This window comes from Lepisosteus oculatus, chromosome 13, assembly GCF_040954835.1.
Source record: "Lepisosteus oculatus isolate fLepOcu1 chromosome 13, fLepOcu1.hap2, whole genome shotgun sequence".
Classification (NCBI taxonomy): domain Eukaryota; kingdom Metazoa; phylum Chordata; class Actinopteri; order Semionotiformes; family Lepisosteidae; genus Lepisosteus; species Lepisosteus oculatus.
Genome location: NC_090708.1, coordinates 14731550 through 14744918, shown reverse-complemented (window position 1 = coordinate 14744918; position 13369 = coordinate 14731550). Strand labels below are relative to the sequence as shown.

Genomic DNA, 13369 nt, shown 5'->3' with positions numbered 1-13369 from the left:
TACCTGTGAATGATTTTATGTTCTAGTTTTAAATCATTAAACATAATAAGAAAGATATCTAGTATTAGAAAGTTATGTATTAGTGAAAACGTGATACAAACCTTATTAATGCCTGCCAACCTAATGTCATAAAATGAAGTTCTTCCTACATTTTACATGAAAAAGAAACTCTAAATGTACAGTATGTGGTCACGTACCTGTAAGTGTGTATGTGTCTGTGAATACAACACGATTGGGTGTCAGAGCGTCAGGTGTCCAGCAGGGGGAGTGGGCGTGCAATGTATGAGCTTTTCTGTTGCCTCAGTCTCTTCCTGGGAACAAGGTGGAAATGTTTCCCGGGAATCGACTGCGGAGACAGTGCTGTTGGGCTGCAGGGAGCACAGTCTCTGGAATGACGATTATGAGCTGCAGGATGCTGTCCGTTTCCTGCACAAACAGATCCACAAACTCATCCAAATAGCTGTTTCTCCTCTCATGAAATGAGATGTGCAGCCTGTGAGACACCAATACACTCTTACTCTTAACATACAACTGTGGAACCACAACCACAATGAAGGCAGACATTTTGCTCTTGCTTCACCACAGAGACAACTGCCTCTGAATCATACTGTACCTGTCATTCATTATGCAACACCACTCTGCCTCCCATCCATCTATTTATTAACTGCTTTATGCCGTGCAGGGTCATAGTAGTGTGGAGCCTGTCCTGGGAAGGTTTGAGCGCACAGCGGGATACACACTGGATGAGGCACCAATCCATTTCAAGGCTCACACAGACAAAAACAAGCACACAATCACACCAGGGCCAGTTTTCCCAGAAGGCAATGAACCTACCAGTATATCAGACCCTTTCCAATACACATTGTTGACAATGCTTCAAGGGTGACAGTAAAGTTCTTCTGTAGTTTGTTATGCTTAAGTGTAGATTTGCAATGTACGAGGACATTATATCAGACCGGATGCATCCATGTACACTACACTATTTATCTATGAATTGGTTTCATTACTCTGCTCTCCTCCCCACTGATAGCTGATGTGTGGTGAGCGTTCTGGCGCACTATGGCTGCCGTCGCATCATCCAGGTGGGGCTGCACATTGGTGGTGGTGGAGGGGAGACCCCATTACCTGTAAAGCGCTTTGAGTGGAGTGTCCAGAAAAGCGCTATATAAGTGTAAGCAATTATTATTAGTAGTAGTAGTAGTAGTAGTAGTAGTAGTAGTAGTATTATCATTATTATTATTATTATTGTCTTTGGACTGTGGGAAGAAACCAGGACACCTGGATGAAAACCACACAAACACAAGGAGAAAATACAAATCCTCTGCAAGGCAGCAATGCTTATCATCATGCAACCATGTTGCAGCCCATTATTGATATTCTGATCTTAAATAAACACCATATTTTTATTTAGAACACAGAGAATGTCCAAATAGGTGTGTGGTTAAACTCTGCCATCTAGTGTAGATTGCTCAGATTTTCCATTGAGGAAGAGACCTAATTCAAAACATTTTATTTAAAGAAAGTTATGATCACATTTGTTGCTTTTATTTGGTATAGTTGGCCCTGTATGATATTCTATTCATTAATGAAAGAGAATCTTCATATATATTGCTGAAGGTAAGGGACTTTCTTTACTTTGCTTCTGTAATACAGAAAGATGGAAGCTTGAAATGATAATCGACATGAAAATCTGACTCACTTTGGTCCATTTTAAATCCTAAAAGAAGCAAAACCTTTGTCTCAGACCCTGTTTTTATTTGCCAATGGTTAGCAAAAAAATGAAATAGATAAACAGTGCAATAGAAGTAATAATGTACAACAGCAGTAATTTTTAGATTATTGTTTCATGCCTTTCTAACATAGCTGCTTATTTCTAAAGAGAAATACACAGTACTGTTTAAACTGGGACATAGTTTAACATCAAACAAGTTGCCACATAGTGGGAAATTAGTGTAATATTTTGGGCATCACAACAGTAACTCTTGCCTGCTACATTAAAAAAGCCTGAATGTATTGCAGTCTTGCAAAGTTTTGAATAGATGTTTGTCCACATCTGAAATTCTGACATAGATTTTCTGAATGTGCATGTTCTCACCAATACTTATGTTCCAGACACTAGCACTCTAACATTGCAAAAGATAAACAAGTTAATACAGTATGTGCTTTAAATTAGGGAGAACATAATGACTCAAAAGAGGAGAGTTTTTGTTCATTCTTCTTGCTGAACAGGCCAGTCATAAGGACAATTATTTGATTTGCTTTTTTACGGATGACTTTGTGTCTCACACATTAATTAATGAGTGGTAGAGGGAGAAAGTCAGTTCAAATGTTTTGCTTAGGAGAGGTGGGAAGCATTACACCTCAGAGGATCTACTTGAGGTTACTAACTAGGCTCTTCAGAAATACACCTTTGTCTGATTCCTGTTTCTGATCTCGCCCTTTTGTGTTGAAAACATTTCCGTCGCTTATGTCACAGAACTGTGAGCAAGTTATGTCAGTAACTGTTCATTATTGGTAGAATTTTATATTTACCAGACCAATAAGAAAAGTAAATATGATAAGCTTAGTAATATAAAGGATTAATCACATTAATCAAACTGACAGGCATATATCTGAACTTTGAAAGAATAAATGAGACTACTATAAATAGTTCAGAGCTTTGTATGTACTGAGTGGTTTAAATGCTACATCCAGAAATACCAATGCATTCTCTAGCCAGACACCCTGGGCAGAGACTAATGGAAAAAAATGTCAGCAGTATGAATCTAAATATGCCATTACCGTCCCTATGTTTCTGCTACCCACATCAATGTGCATTAAGCTGTTAATGGCACTGAAGGCATTAGACGAATCCTTAATTAGTATTCCATGTATTGGAAACAAAAGTAAATACTGATAGAAATATATTCATGGTACATTAAAGATTACCAGTTCATTTAAAAGGTTGCAGATAGTGATCAGTTGAGTCATCACAAATGTGGTTTATCCTAGTAGAACAGGTTATAAGTCTTTTTTTGTCGTTCATAATTAAAAATGAACAAAATTAACTTAACTTCAATATTTGTCTTTTACTGCACTAACACGGGTGGGACTTTGGCATGAGGCTTATTTTTTGTTCAGCAGGCTCCAATAAGGTGCTCCTTAAGCTACGTCGTACTTCCATTTTTCCCCTTCTTCATGATTATCACTCTGATACACTTGCACTGACTTACCTGGTCAGATAGTGTTACGTTGAGGCTGAATTGTCCCTACAGCTCTATTTCCATGCAGGGTGTCTACATCAAAATCTTCACCAACATTGCAGGGGGTCATATGTTTTCCCAGTTTTGCTGGAATTGTGAAGATTCAAAATTGGATTTAACAGCATTCGGCTCCTTTAACACAAGGTCTGCAGAGGTCTCGGCTCATATCAGGCAACTGTCATACCAGTTCAAATGGAATAACAGAACAGAGTAGCACCTCTAGGGTGTCCCTGGTTCACAAAGGCCCTGACTTACACAAGATTTCATTAAGTGACTCTCTGGGCCACCAGAGAAAATACAGGCTACAAAAGTCATGAAAGGTTTACTTCATAATTTAGACTCAAGGTCATGAGTTTATTCATTCTTTTTAGCTAAATATACATCTAACCTAACTCTCCCTTAAGCCTAAGTATTGCCATTGTGTACAGAATCCAGATGTGAACAGGCAAATAAAAATATTTTTATATCCTTAGCTGTGAAAGTAACTCAGTAACTAAGAATATGGCTTGTGTTAGAAGTGAGAACTGTTCGGAATTAGTAGTAAAAACTAGATAAAAGAGAAACCATTGCTGTCCACTTTTATTTCACATATTATAGCTTAACAAAGACATTACACAATTGGCACTCTTTCAACAGCACAATACAAAATAAATATATCTTGATTCAAACATTCATAAGACTGTTCAATTGCACATCGGGGACTTACTACATATTACACTAAATATTAACACTCATTTAATTGGCGAGTCAAGTATCTCTTGATAATCCTGTCTTCTTCCCCTTCCCGCCCAATATAGCTTAACTCCCGTGAGAACAAAAACACTGACAATAATGATCAAGCCACCAATTACATCATAAACAGATGGGATCATACGTAATACTAGAAGCTGGAGGATCATGGCTACCACGATTTCTAGGTGCTGGACTGTGCTGACCAGTGCGGGATGGAACTTATTTAAAGCATAATAAACCCCTAAGAAAGCGACTGTGGAGCAAATGCAGATGCCGATCAGATAGCCCCAGGTTTCACCATCCAATGGAATGATTGGCTCTTGCAGGATGAACATAGTGGAGGCTCCCCAAACCGTACCTGTCCAGCCAAAAGTGAAGAGGGCAGTCCACATGCTGACTTTTTCCTTGATGGCTCTGTAAACAATCATTGAGAGGGCTGCGGTTAAGCCGGCCATCACGGTCATGGTGTAGCCAAAGGCTTCCTTCCAGAACCCGAGAAGGGACTTGTCTTCATCAACAATGTTGGGGATCATGACCAAGCACAGCCCGAACACGCTGCTCACCACTGTCACAATATCGGTGTAGGCCATTCTCTCGTCGATGAGGAGGAATGCCAAAACGGCGCTGAAGACTGTGGTGGTGGCTCTCCACATGATGGTCCCATTGCTCGGGGGCACGATCGCAAAGGAGGTGTAAGCACAGGTGATGGAGATGACGTTGCACACTCCATAGAAGAAGAGGCGCAACCTGTATCCTTTAGGCCCGAACGGAGCTTCCTGGTAGTAGCAGACTACAACCACAGACAGCACTTGGATCACAGAGCGGATGAAGAGCAGTTCCAGGGAGGGCACTTTGGATCGGTCGGCTGCCAATCGGGTGATCAGTGCCACACACCCATGAGCCAAAGCCGCGCCAAACAGGGCTGCCCACGTCACCCTGGAGGTGAACACAGAGGAATCTGCAAAGCTCTGCAGCTGCTCGCTCACCCCATTGTCCCTCGGCTCGGTGGAAAGCTTGGGGCGCGCATCCATCGTGCCAAAGAAAGTTCTTCCCTGCCTCTTGCTGTCGCTCAGCAGTTTCTTGTTCGGGTTATCGTCAACGAAATTCCCAAAATCCTCAAAAGAAGGTGCGTCGTCGTACCCTTCATCGCCAGGCTGCGGGTAATGGGTGGTATATTTCACTGTTACCGTGTTGGGATGAATCTTAACTCTTTTCTTTGGGCCATACTGTTGCTTGGAGGGTGATGTGTCCATTTTTCTTCAGCTAGGGGAAAGATCTAGAAGGAGTGTAGATCACAGTTAGACTATTATAAGGACTCAAAAAACATGAGTCTCTAATGACAGGTAAATAAATGAACATTCTATCAAACCAATTATTATAGTACATAAAGAATAAAACTACGTGTTCTTTTAAAAATCAATGGTATTTTTACTTTACATGCATAAAATCTATTTATTGCTCTTTACTGAGGGATAACACAACTTTTCACACTGTGATTAATTTTCATAGTTAACAGTGCTCAATAAAAGGTGTGAAAATATTCAATTATCACTCTTTAAATATATTAAGATACAAAATACAGTAGTTGAAAAATTATCTCTAGCTGTATACAAGATTGTCGGGGACATATTGAATAACAGAGCCAACAGTGTTTGTCTCAATGAAGGAATTAACAGAAATGTCTCCTAATTAGTTAAATACTAAGTTTAAATTCTGTATTTTCTATTACCTTTATATAAAGATTATATTATATAAGTTTTCAGTTCACACTGATCTCAGCTTTATTCATATCAAGATGTAAATTACATTTGTAATGATAAATCACATAGCACCAATGCTTATATTTTAATGGTAGGTATATATCTTCTATGAATTATGTTTTTAATGGTAAATCTTCTATCAATAAAAATTGAACTCTCTGAAGGAGACTTTGCTCCTGGAAGAAGCTGGGGGTAAACAGAAACGATGATAGAAATAAATGGCCCTGAAGGGAACAAGTAATAGGTTTATTCCATGCTGAAAAAAAGAAGAAAGAGAACACAACGTTTCGGCTGGGGAGCCTTCTTCAGGTGTGACAGAGACAGGGCAGTAGGCAAAGGTAAAGTAGCGGGAGAACAAAGGTTGAGAGGGAGGAGGAGTGAGAGGCGGGAGCAGGGGACAGAATCTTCTTGATTGGCCTCTCTTTCTGTCCCCTGCTCCCGCCTCTCACTCCTCCTCCCTCTCAACCTTTGTTCTCCCGCTACATTACCTTTGCCTACTGCCCTGTCTCTCTCACACCTGAAGAAGGCTCCACGGCCGAAACGTTGTGTTCTCTTTCTTCTTTTTTTCAGCATGGAATAAACCTATTACTTGTTCCTTTGCAGCCTACGCATGCTGACGCAGCTACCCACCTGAACTATAAATGGCCCTGAACTGTTATCTTCAACAGAATTGCCCCAGGCTGTAGTCAAGAATAGTGCCAATTGCCTTGAACCGTCAAAAACAGAACTAACTGCCCTCAGCTGTAGTAAACAACACAGACCTGTGTCAACTGCCCTGAGCTGTGGTCAAGAACAGATCAAATCACCCTGTGCTGTGGTTCAAAACAGAACTAACTGCCCTGAGCTGCGGTCAGGAACACAGCCAACTGCCCTGACCTATCATCAACAACAGAACCAACTGCCCTGAGCTGTGGCCAAGAACACAGCCAACTGCCCTGACCTATCATCAACAACAGAACCAACTGCCCTGAGCTGTGGTCAGGAACACAGCCAACTCTCCGAGGCTGAAAATGGTGAAGAATGAATCATTCTAAAATGTAGTCATCAGAGGTAAGGACGGTATTGAGAACGCTGCAGATAGCGAAGCTAATAGCCCAGTGCTGTGGATAGCAACAGCCCTTCCAGTGTTATTTTACAGCTTCACAAGTTAATATACCCACATGTGAGCACTTGATTCATTTCTGCAACAAGAAATACAGATTCCCTAGAGAACGGTATGGTGGGGTGCAGTTTTTCTACACAGGACCTAAAATGTAAAAGAGGAAATCACACAATGCAGTCATGCAGCCTGGTTGCAGGGCATCCAAAAAAAACAGCCCATATTCTAAAACAGGTCTCTACAGGTCACATGCTTCGATGTTGTTCCATCGTTTATATAATAGCTGTACTACAAACCAATGTGAACCCTGTCTGTTTGCCTGTCTACTACAACTCAGCTTCTGAATTTCATTAGATACATTTCAAGGGCCGTTTGAATAGCAAATGGTCTGAAGATATAGACATATAAAGTCATCATACTAAGCATGTTTGAGAAAGATAAGAAGGCAAAGATTACATTATTCTTTAATTTGTGGAGATCGTATGACACCTGATTCTCTTCATTTTTTGTAGGTGCACTGGTAGTGTAACCTTGAGATTTGTAGTACATTACATTTCACCATTTTTTCCCCAAAGTTATTTAGAAAAAAATGTTCATCATTGCATAATCTATACAAAAGACAAAACAGTTTAGTTTTGTGCAAAGGCAAAGACATCTTTAGCAAAAAAGTAGACAAACTATATTTGCAAATAAATGTTTACAGTTTATGAAGGAATAAATTGGCACAACAAAAATATCAAAAGGGTTATTTATAGTTGGCCACAAGGGGGCAGTAATAATAGAGTTTTCTTTTTTTACATCTTGACTGAGCTTATGCATGTCCCAGTGCATTGCAGCTACTATGACACATCCATGTTCAGTGCTAATTGAGTGAATATGCTTGATGGCTTAATTAACGCGTGATATATTTTACTTATTAAAATATGGACACTTATTGTTGCCTTCATGATGCACAGCATATGATAACCTAAGAAAAAGGATACATGTAGAATACCGTCTTTAAGTATTCGGGCGGCTATCAGTCCACATTTTATACACACCCGTCCACACTCATATGAAAAACAGTCAGACACCGTCATGTACAAAAGCAGAGCTGTTATCTTTCCTTCGATTAATGGTATAACGCGAAAACATTTCACCATAGAGCTCAAAACATATATAAAGCAAGCTTATTTATTATTTTAAGCCAAACATATTAAGACAACAATTCTGTCAAAAAGACGTGATTAAGTTTATATTAAAGACCATATAAGACATTTAATTAAATAACTCCAGCATCGTTCATATGATGCAGTTAGACAATAATTTGCTTTAGTATATTTTTCAGCATTTTTGGCTACTCTAACCCATCCACCTTAACGAGGAATAAAATTAATATTTATACGGTTCCATTACTATTGTACTGAAAGAACACATTATTTCTAATCGCTCGTAAATGATCATACGAGATTTTCTTACTGGCGTACGGCTCTTTTTTATTTAAGAAGTAAAAAAAAAGATTTCTTGATAGGTGTGAAATGATAAAACGTGCAAACCAACATTTCATAACGCACGAACGCAAGGATTTGCTCAGGTGTACAGAGCAAGTTATAACGGATCCTGTAAAGGTGAACGATCTTTCTATAATCTGGGGAACAACCTCAGTGGTGACTCAGAAATATTCAAAACTAAATAAAGAGCCATTCTCACCTTTCTTCCTTGAAACAATAAAGATTGATCCGGCGTCAAAAACTGTTCTAATATCATAGATTAAAGAGGGCAATATCTTGCTGTCCAGAAATGGGTATTTGCTTTTCCCATTTCTCCATTTTTTTTTCAAATGATTGTAGAGAGCGCTCCCCAAAGACAAGCAACTTGCATTGACTGAAGCCTCCGCGCCTTCCAACCTCAACCGGCCAGGCTCCGTGGCTCCTTGAGAGCTCTGCAGGTTATAGGGATGGAGCTGCGGATTCTCGCGTTTCAAGTCTCGCTCCCATTTCCTCCCAACCTCGGATTCAAATGTGCCACACGAAGGAGCAGAAGGGGGCAGAAGAGATGCCCCTCTTTCTGAGCATGCGCCCGGGAGGCGAGAGTTTCTTTAGCGCATACTAGCATCTTTCACCTTGCAGCCTGTAAAATATGAGGACGTTTACATTTGTTTCCACCGCCTTCTAGTTGTTTTAGAATTGCAGAAGGTATAAATAATAACAGGCTCTTACGTTGGCGACATCAGGTAACCCACATAACGCCACATAACGCTCCCTCCCCAGTTGCCTATTAAGTCACAGTAAATTTACATTTACAGAATTCTGTTAAGACAGAATATAGTGCATAAAAAGGTTACAAGCAATGATTATGTTATGATCGTTACTGGCAGTAACCACATCCTAGTTACTTGCAGTATTCGTATTATGTAACGTCTTAAAAGATTTATGTATAGTTCGAGCTAGACCAAATGTTTCTAAATAAAGAGTTCCCAGGAGAACCCATCTGTTCCTGCAAGCTGATAACTTCACGTCTTCCTTGTATAAAGAATCACCTCCAGAGATGCCACCCTGCACAAGTGATGTATCATTTCTTTAATACCCCAACCGATGTAATGTAGTATTGAAGTACAGTGTGGGGGACAGAGTGAGTAATTAGATGTATTTTTGAAATTATTTGTTCAGTTACTAATATATACTGCTCCTCTTATTTGTTTGTATACTATCTACGTTTGGAGTGAGGGAACAGGTTTGGTACCCAGATAACAATAATGGTCTTTAAACTTGTCCAGACCTGTGAAGGATGTTGTATATGAAAATGAGGTTTTATCTTAGGAGCAGCAATGATATGAACTTCCTGACACTCTTCTGTCTGAACCATCAAATTCAGTATGCTATGACACCTGTTTTCATCTTTAAGGAGATTTTAAGTTTGGCACAAATTACTAACAATGTGATCCTGTCTTTAAAGTATCGTCAAATGTTTTTAGCAGGCTGATCAATTCAAATCTTGTATTCTTTTCATCCTTTCTTTCCAATCTAATTATAGAAGATCACATGAGTTTTAATTAATTCCCTCTGTTCCACTTTCCATATTTTTACATATTCAAAGACTGTGGTGGCAACTTTGTTGAAAAGACCACACAATTATATGAACTGTAGTAGTTCTGGTGGGTAGCTGCGTCAGCATGCATAGGCTGCAAAGGAACAAGTAATAGGTTTATCCCATGCTGAAAAGAAGAAGAAAAAAAACACAACATTTCGGCTGTGGAGCCTTCTTCAGGTGTGAGGGCTCCACAGCCGAAACATTGTGTTTTCTTTCTTCTTTTTTTCACCATGGAATAAACCTATTACTTGTTCCATAATTATCTGTTCTTTCTACTTCTTGATATTCTTGAAAACATAAAAAAAGCATTTTTTGAACTTGATTATGGGTTGGAGGCTGATGTCCAGAACAAAAATGTCAGGCAATTTAAAACTGGAATGTGGTCAGAATTCTTACAAGGTTATATACTGTAAATTGTTATTTTAACAATACTTTGCCACTTAATTGAGCTCCCCAAGCAGAAATCTTGCTTTAGTACTTATTCTACCATTAATTTTTCTAAGAGTTACTTAATGTTCTTGCACATTGCATTTTGGAGGAAAAGCTGAATGCATTACACATTTTATTATATTTGCAACTCATAATGTGGTATTTTTGCTGGGACATAATGACATCAGATGTAACAGAACAATAGCAGAACAGAACTGTGATAAGGTATTGTAATATCAGGAATGACAGAGCCATAAGTACTTTAATATGTTTTGAAAAAATATATACATCTAGACATGGCAGAGTGCATCTAGACTCTATTTGTGTCCAGTATCTCTTAATTGTTTTTCTACTTAGAATATGTCATTAACCATAGAAGGATAAACACTATCCATTTGAAGTGGAGATCATGTTTAAATGTCTTACATTTTAAAATGTTAGGAGTGGACACAGGATAATTTGCTGCTACTGACTTACAACATAAGTGTTAATAAAAAATAAACATTTTGCTTTTGCAGGCAGTAGTGACTGGGAATTCCAGTGAATTCAGAATTCACATTGAAAATGACCTGCAGCATTTTCTTATGAAAAAAAAAACGTATAAGCAAATAACCATGGAAAACATTTCAAACATTTTTTTTAAATTAACCAAAAATGAAATTTATCCAGCTTAATCTCAAAATGTGTTTACAGTATAAAAGAAAGGTCATTTTCAAGGACATTTTCCACACAGAACCAATGTATTCAACAATGATATTTTAATAAATTTACATGAAAAGAGCAGTAAATGAATAATATAACTTTTTACACAACTTCTTCACTGATTAATATGTAATGTCATATGTGCTTATATTCAGGCCTTATTACCAAGAGCTGAACTAAGCGTGTCTAATAAGATAACGGGTATCATATGATGGTTCCATCCCTGTTCCCTACCAATGTCAAAGGGCGATTCTGAATGCTCATACCCCAAGGCATAATAAAATAAAACCAACTTTAAAAGTTTCTCTTTGTTTTCTCTCACTATTAAAGGGTATTTTAAAAGCCCCTTGACCTGCCATTTAAAATGCTTAATGACCCACCTCCCCCATAACATAAAAATATAAAATAATTTTCATTTAAAATAGTACATTTAAACATGATTGGAAATTTCTAAGTATTAGAAATACAGGCTGACAATACACCAGTACTCTTTTGGTTCAAATAGTTAGAGAGTCTTCCAATTAAAAACAAATACATTGATAATGTCTGTGTGTTTTTTAAGTTGTAGTAACCAGTTGTGACAAGGAAAGTAAGGTGCTCATTAGCTCACAGTTTTGCTCATTAGTTTTCCTCCAAGCACAGTTGCAGGGCAGAAACCTGTCTTTCCAGTGTGCGTCTGCATTATTATTTAATGATTTTGTCAATTAGTTTAACTTCCCCTTTCTTCACTGAGATAAGCCTGATGGCACCTTGTTTCATTCCTTTATTGATTGTATTATTAACCACCTAACCAGACATGTCTTATGTTTTTCAGTTCTGTTTTCATTTTTTAATTTTCATCTGCCCCACAAAAAAGTCTGATTTTGATAGGACCCGTAAAAGGTACTTTTACAGTAATGCAGCAATAAACTCTGTTGGGTCTGGTCTTTTGATCTAGTTATACCAAACAGAGACTTCATTTCCAGAACCAGCTGACAAAGTACTCAGGTGGGCCACTCACATAATATGATCCCATTGAACGTAACGCTGTCACATTGGGAAGGTTGTTGTTTAAGGTGGATCTTATAGTGACTTATGACACTGAAGACGGGAGTCTTAAGAGAGTTATCCCTGAGATCAGATTAAATCACATCTTTGATATACAGTACATATCATTTTTAACGTTGATGCCATTTTTGCCTGGGACTTCTAGCATCATTCCAGTTAAATCTGCCTTCAAGTTCCTGGTTTTGAATGTTTTGATTTAATCTACATCTTGGTCTCCATGTGTTAATTCTCATTTCAGTAGTTATGTTAAATCCTAATGAATGCAATAGAGGCATGAAATACTGTATGTAGATCTTACATGGCGTGACTCGCCTCTCTGAGGAAGTTGCAGCCTAGCTGTAAGGACTGAGCTGGGGAGCTGCTGCAAGTGTAGATGGGGAGATGTGAGAGAGATACGCAAAGGGAAGTCCTGGGCAGGAGACCTATATACATAGATAGGCAGAAGTGTGTGAGATTAAAATGTAAACTTCCTTTTTGAATGTCTGTTCATAAACTCCATTCAATCACTTGTTTATTTAAATAATCCCCTCCTAATAATTCCCATCTATGAATTGGCTTCATTACTCTGCTCTCCTCCCCACTGATAGTTGATGTGTGGTGAGCGTTCTGGCGCACTATGGCTGCCGTCACATCATTCAGGTGGATGCTGCACATTGGTGGTGGTGGAGGAGAGTCCCCATTACCTGTAAAACCTTTCAGTGGAGAGTCCAGAAAAGCGCTATATAAGTGTAAGCAATTATTAGTAGTATTATTAAATTTATAATCCGCTCCGTTTTCAACACTACTCTTAAAAAGCCTTTACCTATACATCAGTCTATAACACAATAAACACTTCTTTCTGGCTTAATTTCCCTTAATTCTTCCATGACCTGCACTGTTTGTCAAAGTGATACCTGTATTACTAGCTGGTACTCAACCATTCATCCATTGTCTATCCACTTTTTCCAGTTTAGGGTTGTGGGGGAGCCAGAGTCTATCCTGGCAAGCAATGGGTATAAGACAGGTACACCCTGGACAAGACATACAGACACAAATACACACACCAGGGTCAATTTTCCCAGAAGCCAATTAACCTACATGGAAGTTTTTGGTCTGTGAGAGGAGATAGGAGCCCATGAAGGAAACCCATGCAAACACAGAGACAATAAACAAACTCCATCCAGAGAGCTTCTCAAGATTTGAACCCAGGGCTCCAGTGCTCCAAGGCAGCAGTGTTAACAGGTGTGCCAGCTGGTATTCATTTTATTTTCCAGTTTTGCCATATTTTCTACTCTACAAAGTAGAGACGC

General features: G+C 38.8%; 1 protein-coding gene across 1 annotated transcript; it reads right to left on the bottom strand.

Moving 5' to 3' along the window:
- Positions 1-3803: 3803 nt before the first annotated feature.
- Positions 3804-8897, bottom strand: LOC102691234 (solute carrier family 35 member G2). Its single transcript, XM_006637699.3, has 2 exons — positions 8523-8897; positions 3804-5250 (listed from the first exon to the last, which is right to left on the bottom strand). Exon 2 carries the CDS (start codon positions 5225-5227, stop codon positions 3974-3976), a length of 1254 nt encoding a protein of 417 aa, XP_006637762.1. The 5' UTR covers positions 5228-5250; positions 8523-8897; the 3' UTR covers positions 3804-3973.
- Positions 8898-13369: the final 4472 nt, after the last annotated feature.